Source organism: Hyla sarda, chromosome 9, assembly GCF_029499605.1.
Source record: "Hyla sarda isolate aHylSar1 chromosome 9, aHylSar1.hap1, whole genome shotgun sequence".
In the NCBI taxonomy this organism is placed as follows: Eukaryota; Metazoa; Chordata; class Amphibia; order Anura; family Hylidae; genus Hyla; species Hyla sarda.
In genome coordinates this window covers 17,435,429-17,450,410 of record NC_079197.1, presented here as the reverse complement: position 1 = coordinate 17,450,410, position 14,982 = coordinate 17,435,429, and the positions used below count along the sequence as shown (strand labels likewise).

The following is a 14,982-nucleotide window of genomic DNA, read 5'->3' as shown; positions in this document are numbered from 1 at the left end:
CAAGTGCTGGTGCCTTTACAGCCAAGTGCCTGGAATGAATGTCTGCGCATGCTGGGAGTTGTAGTTTTGCAACAGCCGGAGGCACACTGATTGGGAAACACTGCAGTAGACATTCCTGAGGTCACAGGTTCTTTAAGAAATTTAGGAGCGCGCCCTGATACTATCCCTCACTTAGGAACACACTCACGCTTGAGTTATACAAGTGCTAGAGCCTTCACAGCCAAGTCCTAAGTGCCTGGAATGAAGTAGAAGAAGAACGCGGCGGCCCCGGGGCCCTCAGGGTTAATTACCATTCCCCGTGTCTTTGTTCCCTTTTGTACATATTTTCCATCTGCTTTCGGAGCCTATAAATACTTAGTGCCTCAGATTTCTCTGGCACGGAGTAGGTGGCCTGATATAATACACATTGTTTATCCAGTAAACATTGTGCAACCCATTGGTAGAGATTAAATGAGTGAGGAATGATTGGAGAATTAGGCGGAAAAAAAACCCCAAGAAGGTATTTTTAGGGCTTTTCATGCAGCCTGGAATACGCAGCGCAACGAGCCCGAAACATTCCTTAAAAAAAAAAAAGCTGATTATTGTTTGCGAGCTTTGCTGTCAAAACCAGGATCAGGAAAATGAATGCAGAACATTATGACTAATGTCAACTTTAACCCCTTACTTTTGTCTATCGTCGTATTGTTCGCCGCTATGTGATTCATCATGTGTTTCGCTTTCTTACGGCTTCTCAGCAAAGTTTAATTGGTTTTAAGTGTAGATTGTAACTTTTCTGAAATTGCTTTAAATTTTTTATTTTTTTTTTTGCTTATATAGTGCGGTGTTGACTATTATTAGAGAATAATGTAAAGGCTCTTGTGTGTGGCTTTTGCTTACCTGATTTTCCTAATGTGGCAAGCATGAGATTTTGGTTTACAAATGCACAATGATGTGGGTCATTGTCTTTTACCTCGAAGTGCTTAATCCGCGACAGGAGGCAGGATATCTCTACAGCTGTTTTTTGTTGGAGCGGACCATCACTTATAAGTCTAGTTTGCCTTCGAAGGTGGGGGTCAAAGTGTTTAGAGGTAACAGAGAGTTTGGCCCCGATCTAGAGATAGTGGAGGGTCCCAGCATTTGGTTTAATAATGTGCCCTTCATTCAATTAATGCAAACTGTGCCCCCCTTTAGTGGCACCCTAGGCAGCTGACTATTCTACCTTCCTCTCATGCTGGCCATGGCGGGGCACAACCCCTTTATTCTACTGATATTGAGGAAACCTATGAAATTGGATCCCCCCCCCCCCATTATACACACATTGAAGACTTATCCCAAAGGCTTCCATACACATTCGAGAAAATCTGCCGGATAGTCTGCAAGACCTTGTGGCTTTAGGAGATAGTCAGGAAGCCAAAAACAGCCGAATAGGCTTCTGTACACAGTTTACGTAACTCGCATAGAGTTTAATAGGAGCCGTGTACACAGGAGAAGAAATTAAGCGGATCCCTCCAGGGAACAAACCAGAATAGAGGCAGCGCACAGGACTTCAAAGGTAAAATGGTTTATTTACCCGGCATGCAACGCGTTTCGCTGGATAACCAGCTTCATCATGCCTGATGAAGCTGGTTATCCAGCGAAACGCGTTGCATGCCGGGTAAATAAACCATTTTACCTTTGAAGTCCTGTGCGCTGCCTCTATCCTGGTTTGTTCCCTGGAGGGATCCGCTTAATTTCTTCGCCTGTGTGTCCAGGAGCAGCTGCCGCTCTTCGCCCGTTGCAGGGTCACTTCACGCCTTCACCATAGTTGTACTTGGTCGCAGTACAACTATACTTGGTGAGCAAGTTTTCTTGTCTATAATTTTTTCTTTTGCATTACGCTATCACACTAGGAGCGCTCTCCTTGTCTGTCTATTGGTGTACACAGGAGGGCACGGTGAGCTATCTCATATCTGTCATCCATCAGGACCCATTATTGCCCGTTGTGCCCTGTCCCAATAACGGCCGTTAAAGGCTTAAAAAAAGAAAGAAAGAAAAGAGCCTAATGGCCATTTAGCCCCCTAGGGGCTCAGCCCATTTTCACCTTAAAGGGGAACTCTGGTGGGAATTTTTTTTTTTTTCAAATCAACTGGTGCAAGAAAGTGAAACAGATTTGTAAATCACTTCTATTTAAAAAATATGAATCCTTCCTGTACTTATTAGCTGCTGAATACTACAGATATACTACAGAGAAATTTGTGAAGTTCTTTCCAGTCTGACAACAGTGCTCTCTGCTGACACCTCTGTCCGTGTCAGGAATGGTCCAGAGCAGAAGAGGTTTTCTATGAGGATATTAAAGGGGTACTCCGGTGTGAAACTTTTTTTTTTTAAATCAACTGGTGCTAGAAAGTTAAACAGATTTGTAAATGACTTCTATTACAAAAATCTTAATCCTTCCAGTACTTATTAGCTGCTGAATACTACAGAGGAAATTCTTTTCTTTTTGGAACACAGTGCTCTCTGCTGACATCACGAGCACAGTGCTCTCTGCTGACATCTCTGTCCATTTTAGGAAATGTCCAGAGTAGAAGAAAATCCCCATAGCAAACATATGCTGCTCTGGACAGTTCCTAAAATGGACAGAGATGTCAGCAGAGAGCACTGTGCTCGTGATGTCAGCAGAGAGCACTGTTGTCAGACAGAAAATAAATTCACAAATTTCTCTGTTTTATACAGCAGGTAATAAGTACCTGAAGGATCAAGATTTTTTAATAAAAGTGATTTACAAATCTGTTTAACTTTTAGGCACTGGTTGATTTGAAAACATTTGTTTTCTACTTGTTTCCAACGGAGTTCCCCTTTAAGGACTCAGCCCTTTTTTGCAATTCTGACTACTGTCACTTTATGCATTAATAACTCTGGAATGCTTTTACCTCTTATTCTGATTCCGAGATTGTTTTTTTGTGACATATTCTACTTTAACATAGTGACAAATTTTTGTTGTTTCTTGCATCATTTCTTGGTGAAAAATCCCCAAATTTTATGAAAATTTAGCATTTTACTAACTTTGAAACTCTCTGCCTGTAAGGAAAATGGCTATTCCAAATAATTTATATATTGATTCACAAATACAATATGTCTACTTTTTTCACGAAAATTTCAAAATCTGAATTTTTCAGGGACAAGTTAAGTCTGAAGTGGATTTGAGGGGCCTTTCTGTGAGAAATCCCCCATAAATTACCCCATTATAGAAACTACACCCCTCAAACTATTCAAAATGATATTCAGAAAGTTTGTTAACCCTTTAGGTGTCTCACAAGAATAGCAGCAAAGTGGAGGAGAAAAATCAAAATCTGCATTTTTTTACTCTAACATGTTCTTGTAGCCCCATTTTTAAAAGTGGTATAAGGAGAAAAAGCCCCCAAAATGTGTAGCCCAATTTCTCTTGAGTATGGAAATACCTCATATGTTGACATAAAGTGCTCTGTGTGCTCACAACATGGCTCAAGAGGGAAAGAGTAACTGTGGAATTAAAAATTTTTTTTTTGCTGCCATGGTTTTTGGGACCATGTTGCCCCCCTGGTGCCAGAACAGCAAAAATAAATAATAAAATAAACCCACATGACACACTATTTTGGAAACTACACCCCTCAAGGAATGTAACAAGGGGTATAGTGAACCTTAACACCTCACAGGTGTTTGACGACTTTGCATTGAATTTGAACGCGAAAATTGAAAATTTGATTTTTAACTAAAAAATGATGGTGTTACCCCAATTTTTTTTCACAAGGGGTAATAGGAAAAAATGTCATCCAAAATTTAAAACTCCAGTTCTTCTGAGTATGGAAATATCTCATATGTGGATGTTAAGTTCTCTGCTGGTGCACTACAATGCTCAGAAGAGAAGGAGCAAAATTTGGCTTTTTGAAAGAGAATTTTGCTGAAATGGTTTTTGGGGGGCATGTTGCATTTAGCAAGTCCCAGGGGTGCCAGAACAGCAAAACAACCTACACATGGCACACTATTTTGGAAGCTACACCCGTCAAGGAGCGTAACAAGGGGTACAGTAACCCTTTAAGGACGCAGGACGTAAATGTATGTCCTGGTGAGGTGGTACTTAACGCACCAGGACGTACATTTACGTCCTGTGCATAACCGCGGGCATCGGAGCGATGCCCGTGTCATGCGCGGCTGATCCCGGCTGCTGATCACACACAGGGACCCGCCGGCAATGGCCGACGCCCGCGATCTCGCGGGCGTCCGCCATTAACCCCTCAGGTGCCGGGATCAATACAGATCCCGGCATCTGCGGCAGTGCGCGATTTGAATGAATGATCGGATTGCCCGCAGCGCTGCTGCGGGGATCCGATCATTCAGAACGCCGCACGGAGGTCCCCTCACCTTCCTCTGTCCGGCTCCAAGCGTCTCCTGCTCTGGTCTGTGATCGAGCAGACCAGAGCAGAAGATCACCGAAAACACTGATCTGTTCTATGTCCTATACATAGAACAGATCAGTATTAGCAATCATGGTATTGCTATGAATAGTCCCCTATGGGGACTATTCAAGTGTAAAAAAAAATGTAAAAAAATGTAAAAGTAAAAAAAAAGTGAAAAATCCCCTCCCCCAATAAAAAAGTAAAACGTCCGTTTTTTCCTATTTTACCCCCAAAAAGCGTAAAAAATTTTTTATGGACATATTTGGTATCGCCGCGTGCGTAAATGTCCGAACTATTAAAATAAAATGTTAATGATCCCGTACGGTGAACGGCGTGAACGAAAAAAAAAAAAAGTCCAAAATTCCTACTTTTTTAATACATTTTATTAAAAAAAATTATAAAAAATGTATTAAAAGTTTTTTATATGCAAATGTGGTATCAAAAAAAAGTACAGATCACGGCGCAAAAAATGAGCCCTCATACCGCCGCTTATACGGAAAAATAAAAAAGTTAGAGGCCATCAAAATAAAGGGATTATAAACGTACTAATTTGGTTAAAAAGTTTGTGATTTTTTTTAAGCGCAACAATAATATAAAAGTATGTAGTAATGGGTATCATTTTAATCGTATTGACCCTCAGAATAAAGAACACATGTCATTTGTACCATAAATTGTACGGTGTGAAAACTAAACCTTCCAAAATTAGCAAAATTGCGTTTTTCGTTTTCATTTCCCCACAAAAATAGTGATTTTTGGTTGCGCCATACATTTTATGATATAATGAGTTATGTAATTACAAAGGACAACTGGTCGCGCAAAAAACAAGCCCTCATACTAGTCTGTGGATGAAAATATAAAAGAGTTATGATTTTTAGAAGGCGAGGAGGAAAAAATGAAAACGTAAAAATTAAATTGTCTGAGTCCTTAAGGCCAAAATGGGCTGAGTCCTTAAGGGGTTAAAGTGGTTCTCCGGTGCTTATACATCTTATCCCCTATCCAAAGGATAGGGGATAAGATGCCTGATCGCAGGGGTCCCGCCGCTGGGGACCCCCGTGATCTTGCACGTGGCACCCTGTTTGTAATCAGTCCCCGGAGCGTGTTTGCTCCGGATCTGATTACCGACGACCACAAGGCCGGCGCCGTGTGACGTCACGCCTCGGCCCCCTTGTGGCATCACGCTCCGCCCCTCAATGCAAGCCTACAGGAGGGGGTGTGATAAGATGTATAAGCACCGGAGAACCCCTTTAACACCTCACAGATCTTTGACGGGTTTGCGTTGAACTTGGACGAGAAAATGAAAATTTTTATTTTTAACACTAAAATGATGGTGTTACTCAAAATTTTTCATTTTCACATGGTGTAATAGGAGAAAATGGACCCCAAAATTTGAAGCCCAATTTCTCCTGATTAAGAAAACGCCCCATATGTGGACATTAAGTGCTCTGCTGGCGCACTACAGGTCTCAGAACAGAAGGAGCGCCATTGGACTTTTGGAGAGAGAATTTTGGAAACTACACCCCTTCAGGAACATAGCAAGGGTTACAGTGAGTACTTACACCTCACAGATTTTTTGAACAGTAGGCTGTAAAAGTGAAAAATGTGACTGATAGCTTGATTGACAGCTGCACAGAGCCTGAGGTCTTCTATTCATCACAGCACTGCAACCACGTGAGGGCGGAAGTGGTCCCCCAGCAGGCTTCAGTGATGTCATGCCTGCTGGGAAATGCCCACTTTCTTCTGCTGTGAAATTGCACAATGTGAGCAAGAAGAAAGGTAGGATATGCAGCTTTTTAAAGCTCTGAAATTTTTTAAGGGCCCCAGGGGTGTTAGGAATAGTTAGGGAACACTGCCTGAGATAGTTGAGAACAGTTTTTTTGGTGACAGGTACTTTTTAACACTGCAGCCCCAGGCACAGGCCCACGGGTACTTAATGGGGGTTGTTTTTCCTATTAGATTACTGCCCAGTGTCTGGTATAAAAATGACACTTCCCAGCATGGAAAGTGCCCAAAAAATTGCAAGGAATACTGGGATATTTCAGATTTTTCAGAGCAGCCCTGGGCTATGGTAGAGGTTGCAACCAAAAATGATGTAGTGTATTCGGAAAAAGTATCTCCATTCTAATGTAGACTAATTGTACAGGTATAGTGTAAATGTTAAATATCATTTGATGCAGACTTTGGTTGTCTGGGCATTCTGGGAGTTGTAGTTTTGCAGCAGCTGGAGGGACGCGGCTTGAAAAACAAAAGGTAGTTTGTCCAGAAAAGAGTCCCGAATAGTATTTAAATATTTGATCCACAGATGCCCCCTAGTGTCTCCATTATATATCCTCCAGATCACCTTGTGTTATAGAGAGTATTCTTATGGCTTATGCTATCTTGTCTTTGCATATTATGAGCACACACTTTAGGGATAACATCCCAGTATACCAATAATAATAATAATAATAATGGCCGTAAATGTTGTCCCCCCTGAAATTTTTCAAGAAAATGAAGGATTGCAGTAACACATGTTTTGCTTACACGTTTATTCCCTTTGTGTGTATTGGAACTAAACCAAAAAAGAAAAAAAGAAATCTGGACATAATGTCACCAAACTCCAAAAATGGGCTGGACAAAATTATTGGCACCCTTAACTTAAAAATTTGGATGCACACCCTTTGGAAAAAATAACTGAAATCAGTGACTTCCTATAACCATCAATAAGCTTCTTACACCTCTCAGCCGGAATGTTGGACCACTCTTCCTTTACAAACTGCTCCAGGTCTCTTATTGGAAGGCGCCTTTTCCCAACAGCAATTTTAAGATCTCTCCACAGGTGATCAATGGGATTTAGATCTGGACTCATTGCTGCCACTTCAGAACTCTCCAGCACTTTGTTGCCATCCATTTCTGGGGCTTTTTGACGTATGTTTGGGGTCATTGTCCTTCTAGAAGACCCAAGATCTCGAACGCAAACCCAGCTTTCTGACACTGGGCTGTACAGTGCGACCCAAAATCCGTTGGTAATCCTCAGATTTCATGATGCCTTGTACACATTCAAGGCCCCCAGTGCCAGAGGCAGCAAAACAACCCAAAACATCACTGACCTCCACCATATTTCACTGTAGGTACTGGGTTCTTTTCTTTGTAGGCCTCATTCCGTTTTCGGTAAACAGTAGAATGATTTGCTTTACCAAAAAGCTCTGTCTTCGTCTCATCTGTCCACAAGATGTTTTCCCAGAAGGATTTTGGCTTACTCAAGTTCATTTTGGTAAAATGTAGTCTTGCTTTTTTATGTCTGTGTCAGTAGTGGGGTCCTCCTGGGTCTCCTCCATAGTGGGGTCCTCCTGGGTCTCCTCCATAGTGGGGTCCTCCTGGGTCTCCTCCATAGTGGGGTCCTCCTGGGTCTCCTCCATAGCGTTTCATTTCATTTAAATGTCGGTGGATAGTTCGCGCTGACACTGATGCTCCCTGAGTCTGCAGGACAGCTTGAATATCTTTGGAACTTGTTTGGGGCTGCTTATCCACCATCCGGACTATCTTGCGTTGACACCTTTCATCAATTTTTCTCTTCCGTCCACGCCCAGGGAGATTATCTACAATGCCATGGGTTGTAAACTTCTTGATAATGTTGCGCACTGTGGACAAAGGCAAATCTAGATCTCTGGAGATGGACTTGTAACCTTGAGATAGTTGATATTTTTCCACAATTTTGGTTCTCAAGTCCTCAGACAGTTCTCTTCTCCTCTTTCTGTTGTCCATGCTTAGTGTGGCACACACAGACACACAATGCAAAGACTAAGTGAACTTCTCTCCTTTTTATCTGCTTTCAGGTGTGACTTTTATATTGCCCACACCTGTTACTTGCCCCCGGTGAGTTTAAAGGAGCATCACATGCTTGAAACAATCTTTTTTATCCACAATTTTGAAAGGGTGCCAATAATTTTGTCCAGACCATTTTTGGAGTTTGGTGACATTATTAGAAAACGGAAGATGTCCAGCACCAGGAAGGCAGGTAAAACTTATTTATTGAGGTACAAAAGTGACAAACAGCATATCAAGGAGCGTAGAGCCTACGCGTTTCAGGCTAAAGAGCCCTTTGGTGACATTATGTCCAATTTGCTTTTTTTCCTCCCTTTTTTGGTTTAGTTCCAATACACACAAAGGGAATAAACGTGTATAGCAAAACATGTGTTACTGCAATCCTTTTCTGTGAGAAATACTTAATTTTCTTGAAAAATTTCAGGGGTGCCAACATTTACGGCCCTGACTGTATATATTAATGGAAAGGTACATATTCCCCTGGACATATGTGAAGCCTTTCCTCCAGCATTGTATGTCGAGATGCTGTGTATACCTCCATACAAGAGCAACGTATCCTTCCCACGGGGCCACTAATAGACAATGGGCAGGCCTTATCATGGCAAGTGAGCAGTATTTCCAAAACTATCCTACCCCTACACCAATATTTGCCAACCAGGGTGCCTCCAGCTGTTGCAAAACTACAACTCCCAGCATGCCCGGACAGCCAACTGCTGTCCAACATCACTCTTGCTATTGCTGGAACTAAAAGTCAATCAAAGGAGGAAGCAGGGGGCTCTGACAAGGAAGGGATATCGTGGACACTTGGCTTTATCAGAACCACCCAATGGGCCCCTGCGGCTTATTTACATCTTAGAGAATCGTCAATTACTCTTTGCAGATACCGTAAGATTGATTCATGTTGTTTAACTCCACTTCCCGCCACTTAGGTTAGTTAAAGAATACCTGTCATATGCCACAAAATGCGACTGTGACTGAGTACCTAATCCTGATCATGTACATATAATTATGTGTCTAACACCTATATTTCTCTCACAAATACCTTCTATCTGTTGCTCACTTGGTTTGTCATTTTGTGTCTGAAGCAAGCACTGATCTCGCCCTCACCATGCATTCACTTCCTCCCTGAGTCTGCTGTTCTGGGTCTCCTCATCCAATCACTGCAGGCTGCTCTGTAACCCCCTCCTCTCTGTTTTCATGCTGCAGTCTGACAGGACAGGAGTGAGCACAGAGGAGTGCTAGTCCCCGCCCTCACTTCCTGGACTTTCTCCCTGCCTGTGCTTCATCTGGGACAAAGATGATGCTGCAGCCGGACAGGATTATGTTCTGGATGGTATGGGGACCCCTAGTGGTGTTTTTTAATAAGCCATGATTTCTATAAAAAGGCAATAATGTTTTTGTTTTTTTTAAATTAAGTATATTAGATTAGATATTAAAAGGTAATTTTTTTTCCAAGATGTACAACATATAAAAAGTTTTTGATTCTGAAAGTGCCCGGTTAAGGCCCCTTTCACACTACAGGTATCATCCTGCTTTTTTACTGCCGTTATTTTACAATAATGGATGGAAAAAAAAAAAAAAAACGAATGCAATGGTAATAACGGATGATAACTGATGACCATCATCCGTTATTTTTAATGTTTTTTTTTTACTGCCGTTATTTTGCAATAACGGATGAAAAAAACCCGGATGCAATAACGGTAATAACGGATGATAACTGATGACCATCATCCGTCATTTTAATGGGTTATTTATTTAAAAAAAAACTGATGTTGTCCATCCGTTATCATCCATTATTACCAGTTACATCCGTTTCTTTTATCAGGGTTTTTAACCCTTTTTTTGTAAAGCTGTACTGAGCATGCTCAGTACAAAAAACGGATGTTAAAAAAACCTGACAATAACCGATGATAACGGATGTGTGTTTTTTTTGAACATCCGGTTCCCATAGACTTCAATGTTAAATTTTAACGTCCGTTTTTTCACCATTTTTTTTTTTTTTCTGCCGGACCAAAAATTTGTGCATTCACCGTCTTTTGTGCCGGCAAAAATAACCGACATTAGTTAAAAAAACGGACAAGCCTGATGCAAAAGGATGGTCAAAAAATCCCATTGACATGAATGGGATTTTTTCATGGCCGTTTTCAGGACTTTTTGCCAGGAGTGATAACAGAGGATTTTTTTTTACAGGATGATACCTGTAGTGTGAAAGGGGCCTAAGACATTCGTATTGATATATAATGTGAAAAATACATTTAAAATTTTTTTTTTTTTTTAAATAATTGTTGTCAAATGTTTATAGAACGTCAGGCTCTTCCATAAAGGTTACAAAGAGACGTAGAAAAGGCGACTGTGTTCTTTGTCTCTCATGAAGAGTCACAGGAAGGGAAGCGGTAGATTCAGACACGTCCCACGTTGGCTTCGTTTCCTGTAAAAACAGAGAAACCGACAAGACGGCGCTATTAAAAAAACTACTCAAAGTGTACCTGTCACAATGGAAAATCAGTCTATGGTGGGGGAGGGGAGTTTCCATGGAAAAGCGTTTTTTTTTTTATATCTCTTTGTAGTAGATACAGTTGTCTGGGGGGCATAGTTGGCAATGCCCGCAGTGGATGGGTAAGTTTTTATGCCATGCTGTAGCTTCTTAATGTGTATTAGGGCAGTGTTTCCCAACCAGGGTGCCTCCAGCTGTTGTAAACCTACAACTCCCAGCATGCCCGGACAGCCTTCGGCTGTCCGGGCATGCTGGGAGTTGTAGGTTTGCAACAGCTGGAGGCACCCTGGTTGGGAAACGCCGTATTAGGGTGCATTCACACCACGTTTTTACAATACAGTTCCCGTATACGTTTTCAATGTGAAAACCGTACGGAACCGTATTGAAAACCGTATGCATTGACTCTCCATTGAAAATCGTAATAAGCCAAAAGATGCATCAGGTTGTGTCCGTTTTGCATCCTGTACGGTTTTGTTAGTTTTTTTTCCCCGTACTCAAAACCGTAGTCTACCACGTTTTTTGGTCCGGGTGAAAAACTGTATTAAACCGTATACGTTTTTTTTAACATGGGAGTCAATGGGAACCGTACAGAACTGTATGTGCGTACGGTTCCATCCGGTTTTCACCATACGGTTTTTGACTTTGCACAGTTTTTTTTTTTTTGGGAATTTCAATCAAACAAGTAAAACTTTATTCAAAATGGAGTGAAAAGTTAAAAACGTATACTTTTTTTCTTTAAAAAACTGATGCAACCGGACAGCAACCTGATGAACCTGTGTTCAGCTTCTTATCCCCTATCCACAGTTAATTTTCAACAGAGATCTCCTTTAAATTTGTGCCTGTCAAGTTTTTCATGCTATGCAGCACCATAAGTGTCTGGTGGCCACTTATCGCCACCCTTCCAAATATACAAACGTAGAAGATATTATACAACAGGCCAGTGTTTTCCAACCAGGGTGCCTCCAGCTGTTGCAAAACTACAATTCCCAGCATGTAGTTTTGCAACAGCTGGAGGCACACTGGTTGGGAAACACTGCTACAGGCAAATCAATGTGGCAGTCAGGGAAGACAAGGCAATGTTCACATGGCGGACTTTTTTTTTTTGCAGAAAGTCTTCCCGGAAAACACGTGCGGACATTCCACAAATAGCGGGCTCTGGCAGGGCATGCCGGCGCTAGGACTGCTCAGAAATCCCCCATCTCCATTAAAGGCAATGCATGTCAATTCTTTTGTCGGGGGCCAGAATTGGGATTTCCGCAGCAGATGTTTCCACCACGGAATTTGCACCATGTGCACAGTGCAGCAGAATCCCGTTGAAACAATAAGACTCTGCTGCAGTATAATTTTAAAGTGGAATTTTTTTTCACTGGATTCCGCTCAGAAATTCCATTGTGTGAATGTGTTCTAATACAGCCAGGCAATATTTATGATCAGCTTAAGGCTATGTTCACACGTCCGGAGACTTTCCGTACAGCATTCCACAGACTGCTAGGACCGCTTGGGAATGCGCCGTCTCATAGACGGCAATGCATTTCATGCGGATTCCACAGAAAGAATGTACAGGCCCGTTCTTTCTGCGAACACTGACATTAGAATTTCTGTGCCAGAAACAACTGGTGCCGAAATTCCGCTGTGTGCACAGCGCAGCAGAATCCCACTGAATACAATGGGACTCTGCTGCTGTGGAATTCCGCACGTAAATTCGGAAGTGTGAACATGGCCTTAGTGCTTGTGCTGCTCCTAGTGCTCCTCATTATGTAACACGCCAGTAATATGTGACGCCATTTTCAGATGATAGTAATTAATGCATTAACCCTTTATTTGCAGTTGATTAAAGGCCCCCATGCGGAGCTACCAAGACAAGACTGTGCAAACTTCGTCTCCAGAGAGCGACATCCAGCCTAATGGAAAAGCGAAGGGTCAGAATGATCAATGGAATCGCAGGAACGCCGCCTCCGCCGGCTCACAGTTACATCAAGTAATATTTTGTTAGTATTAAAACTGTGTAGCTAAGCACAAACAATTCTTAGTACTAATATAAATGCGCTATGTTAGCAGCAGCATCAGAGTCCTTATATCATGGTCAGCCCTCCAGCCGCCATCAACTCCTCTTCATACCTGCGGGCACTGCTACATGAGAATAAGCAAGCCGTGGTGATCCATCCAGTAAGTGCCACTACACATTTTAATATCTCAAACAGGTCATGTCATTTGACAAACTTTGCATAGATTAGTAGTTCGAGTGAATATACAAAACTTTGCAATATTAGTAGACAAAAATGCTTCTTTCTCCTATTATGAAGCTTCTTCCCTCTTCTCCCCTTTTGCTGCTTAAATTTGTGTGTCTGAAAATCAGTTCAGCAATACAAGTCTATGGAGGGAGGAGAAGGGAGCTCAAGACAAGCAATACAAGTCTATGGAGGGAGGAGAACTCAAGACAAGCAATATAAGTCTATGGAGAGAGGAGAAGGGAGCTCAAGACAAGCAAAACAAGTCTATGGAGGGAGGAGAACTCAAGACAAGCAATATAAGTCTATGGAGAGAGGAGAAGGGAGCTCAAGACAAGCAATACAAGTCAATTGTGGGAGGAGAAGGGAGCTCAAGACAAGCAATACAAGTCTATGGTGGGAGGAGAAGGGAGCTAAAGACAAGCAATACAAGTCTATGGAGGGAGGAGAAGGGAGCTCAAGACAAGCAATACAAGTCTATGGAGGGAGGAGAACTCAAGACAAGCAATACAAGTCTATGGAGAGAGGAGAAGGGAGCTCAAGACAAGCAATACAAGTCAATGGTGGGAGTAGAAGGGAGCTCAAGACAAGCACTACAAGTCTAAGGTGGGAGGAGAACTCAAGACAAGCAATACAAGTCTATGGAGAGAGGAGAAGGGAGCTCAAGACAAGCAATAAAAGTCTATGGTGGGAGGAGAAGGGAGCTCAAGACAAGCAATACAAGTTTATGGAGAGAGGAGAAGGGAGCTCAAGACAAGCAATACAAGTCAATTGTGAGAGGAGAAGGGAGCTCAAGACAAGCAATACAAGTCTATGGTGGGAGGAGAAGGGAGCTCAAGACAAGCAATACTAGTCTATGGAGGGAGGATAACTCAAGACAAGCAATATAAGTCTATGGAGAGAGGAGAAGGGAGCTCAAGACAAGCAATACAAGTCAATGGTGGGAGGAGAAGGGAGCTCAAGACAAGCTATACAAGTCTATGGTGGGAGGAGAAGGGAGCTCAAGACAAGCACTAAAAGTCTAAGGTGCGAGGAGAACTCAAGACAAGCAATACAAGTCTATGGAGAGAGGAGAAGGGAGCTCAAGACAAGCAATAAAAGTCTATGGTGGGAGGAGAAGGGAGCTCAAGACAAGCAATACAAGTTTATGGAGAGAGGAGAAGGGAGTTCAAGACAAGCAATACAAGTCAATTGTGGGAGGAGAAGGGAGCTCAAGACAAGCAATACAAGTCTATAGTGGGAGGAGAAGGGAGCTCAAGACAAGCAATACAAGTCTATGGAGGGAGGAGAACTCAAGACAAGCAATACAAGTCTATGGAGAGAGGAGAAGGGAGCTCAAGACAAGCAATACAAGTCAATGGTGGGAGGAGAAGGGAGCTCAAGACAAGCAATACAAGTCTAAGGTGGGAGGAGAAGGGAGCTCAAGACAAGCACTACAAGTCTAAGGTGGGAGGAGAACTCAAGACAAGCAATACAAGTCTATGGAGAGAGGAGAAGGGAGCTCAAGACAAGCACTACATGTCTAAGGTGGGAGGAGAACTCAAGACAAGCAATACAAGTCTATGGAGAGAGGAGAAGGGAGCTCAAGACAAGCAATAAAAGTCTATGGTGGGAGGAGAAGGGAGCTCAAGACAAGCAATACAAGTCAATGGTGGGAGGAGAAGGGAGCTCAAGACAAGCACTACAAGTCTAAGGTGGGAGGAGAACTCAAGACAAGCAATACAAGTCTATGGAGAGAGGAGAAGGGAGCTCAAGACAAGCACTACATGTCTAAGGTGGGAGGAGAACTCAAGACAAGCAATACAAGTCTATGGAGGGAGGAGAACTCAAGACAAGCAATACAAGTTTATGGAGAGAGGAGATGGGAGCTCAAGACAAGCAATACAAGTCAATTGTGAGAGGAGAAGGGAGCTCAAGACAAGCAATACAAGTCTATGGTGGGAGGAGAAGGGAGCTCAAGACAAGCACTACAAGTCTAAGGTGGGAGGAGAACTCAAGACAAGCAATACAAGTCTATGGAGAGAGGAGAAGGGAGCTCAAGACAAGCACTACATGTCTAAGGTGGGAG

General features: G+C 42.4%; 1 protein-coding gene across 7 annotated transcripts in view; it reads left to right on the top strand.

The window, feature by feature from the left end:
- The window catches only part of FOXP3 (forkhead box P3), a 71,003-nt gene that overhangs the window by 18,960 nt on the left and 37,061 nt on the right, over nt 1–14,982 (top strand). For 5 of the 7 annotated variants that reach the window (XM_056538080.1, XM_056538076.1, XM_056538075.1 and 2 more), the window contains 2 exons: nt 12,514–12,664; nt 12,742–12,852. In XM_056538080.1, coding sequence (XP_056394055.1) covers nt 12,530–12,664; nt 12,742–12,852 — 246 coding nt within the window. In that variant the 5' untranslated portion in view covers nt 12,514–12,529. Of the gene's footprint in view, nt 1–5,757; nt 5,936–12,513; nt 12,665–12,741; nt 12,853–14,982 lie in introns of those variants that run through there. The other 2 variants (XM_056538079.1, XM_056538082.1) reach the window with 2 other exon arrangements.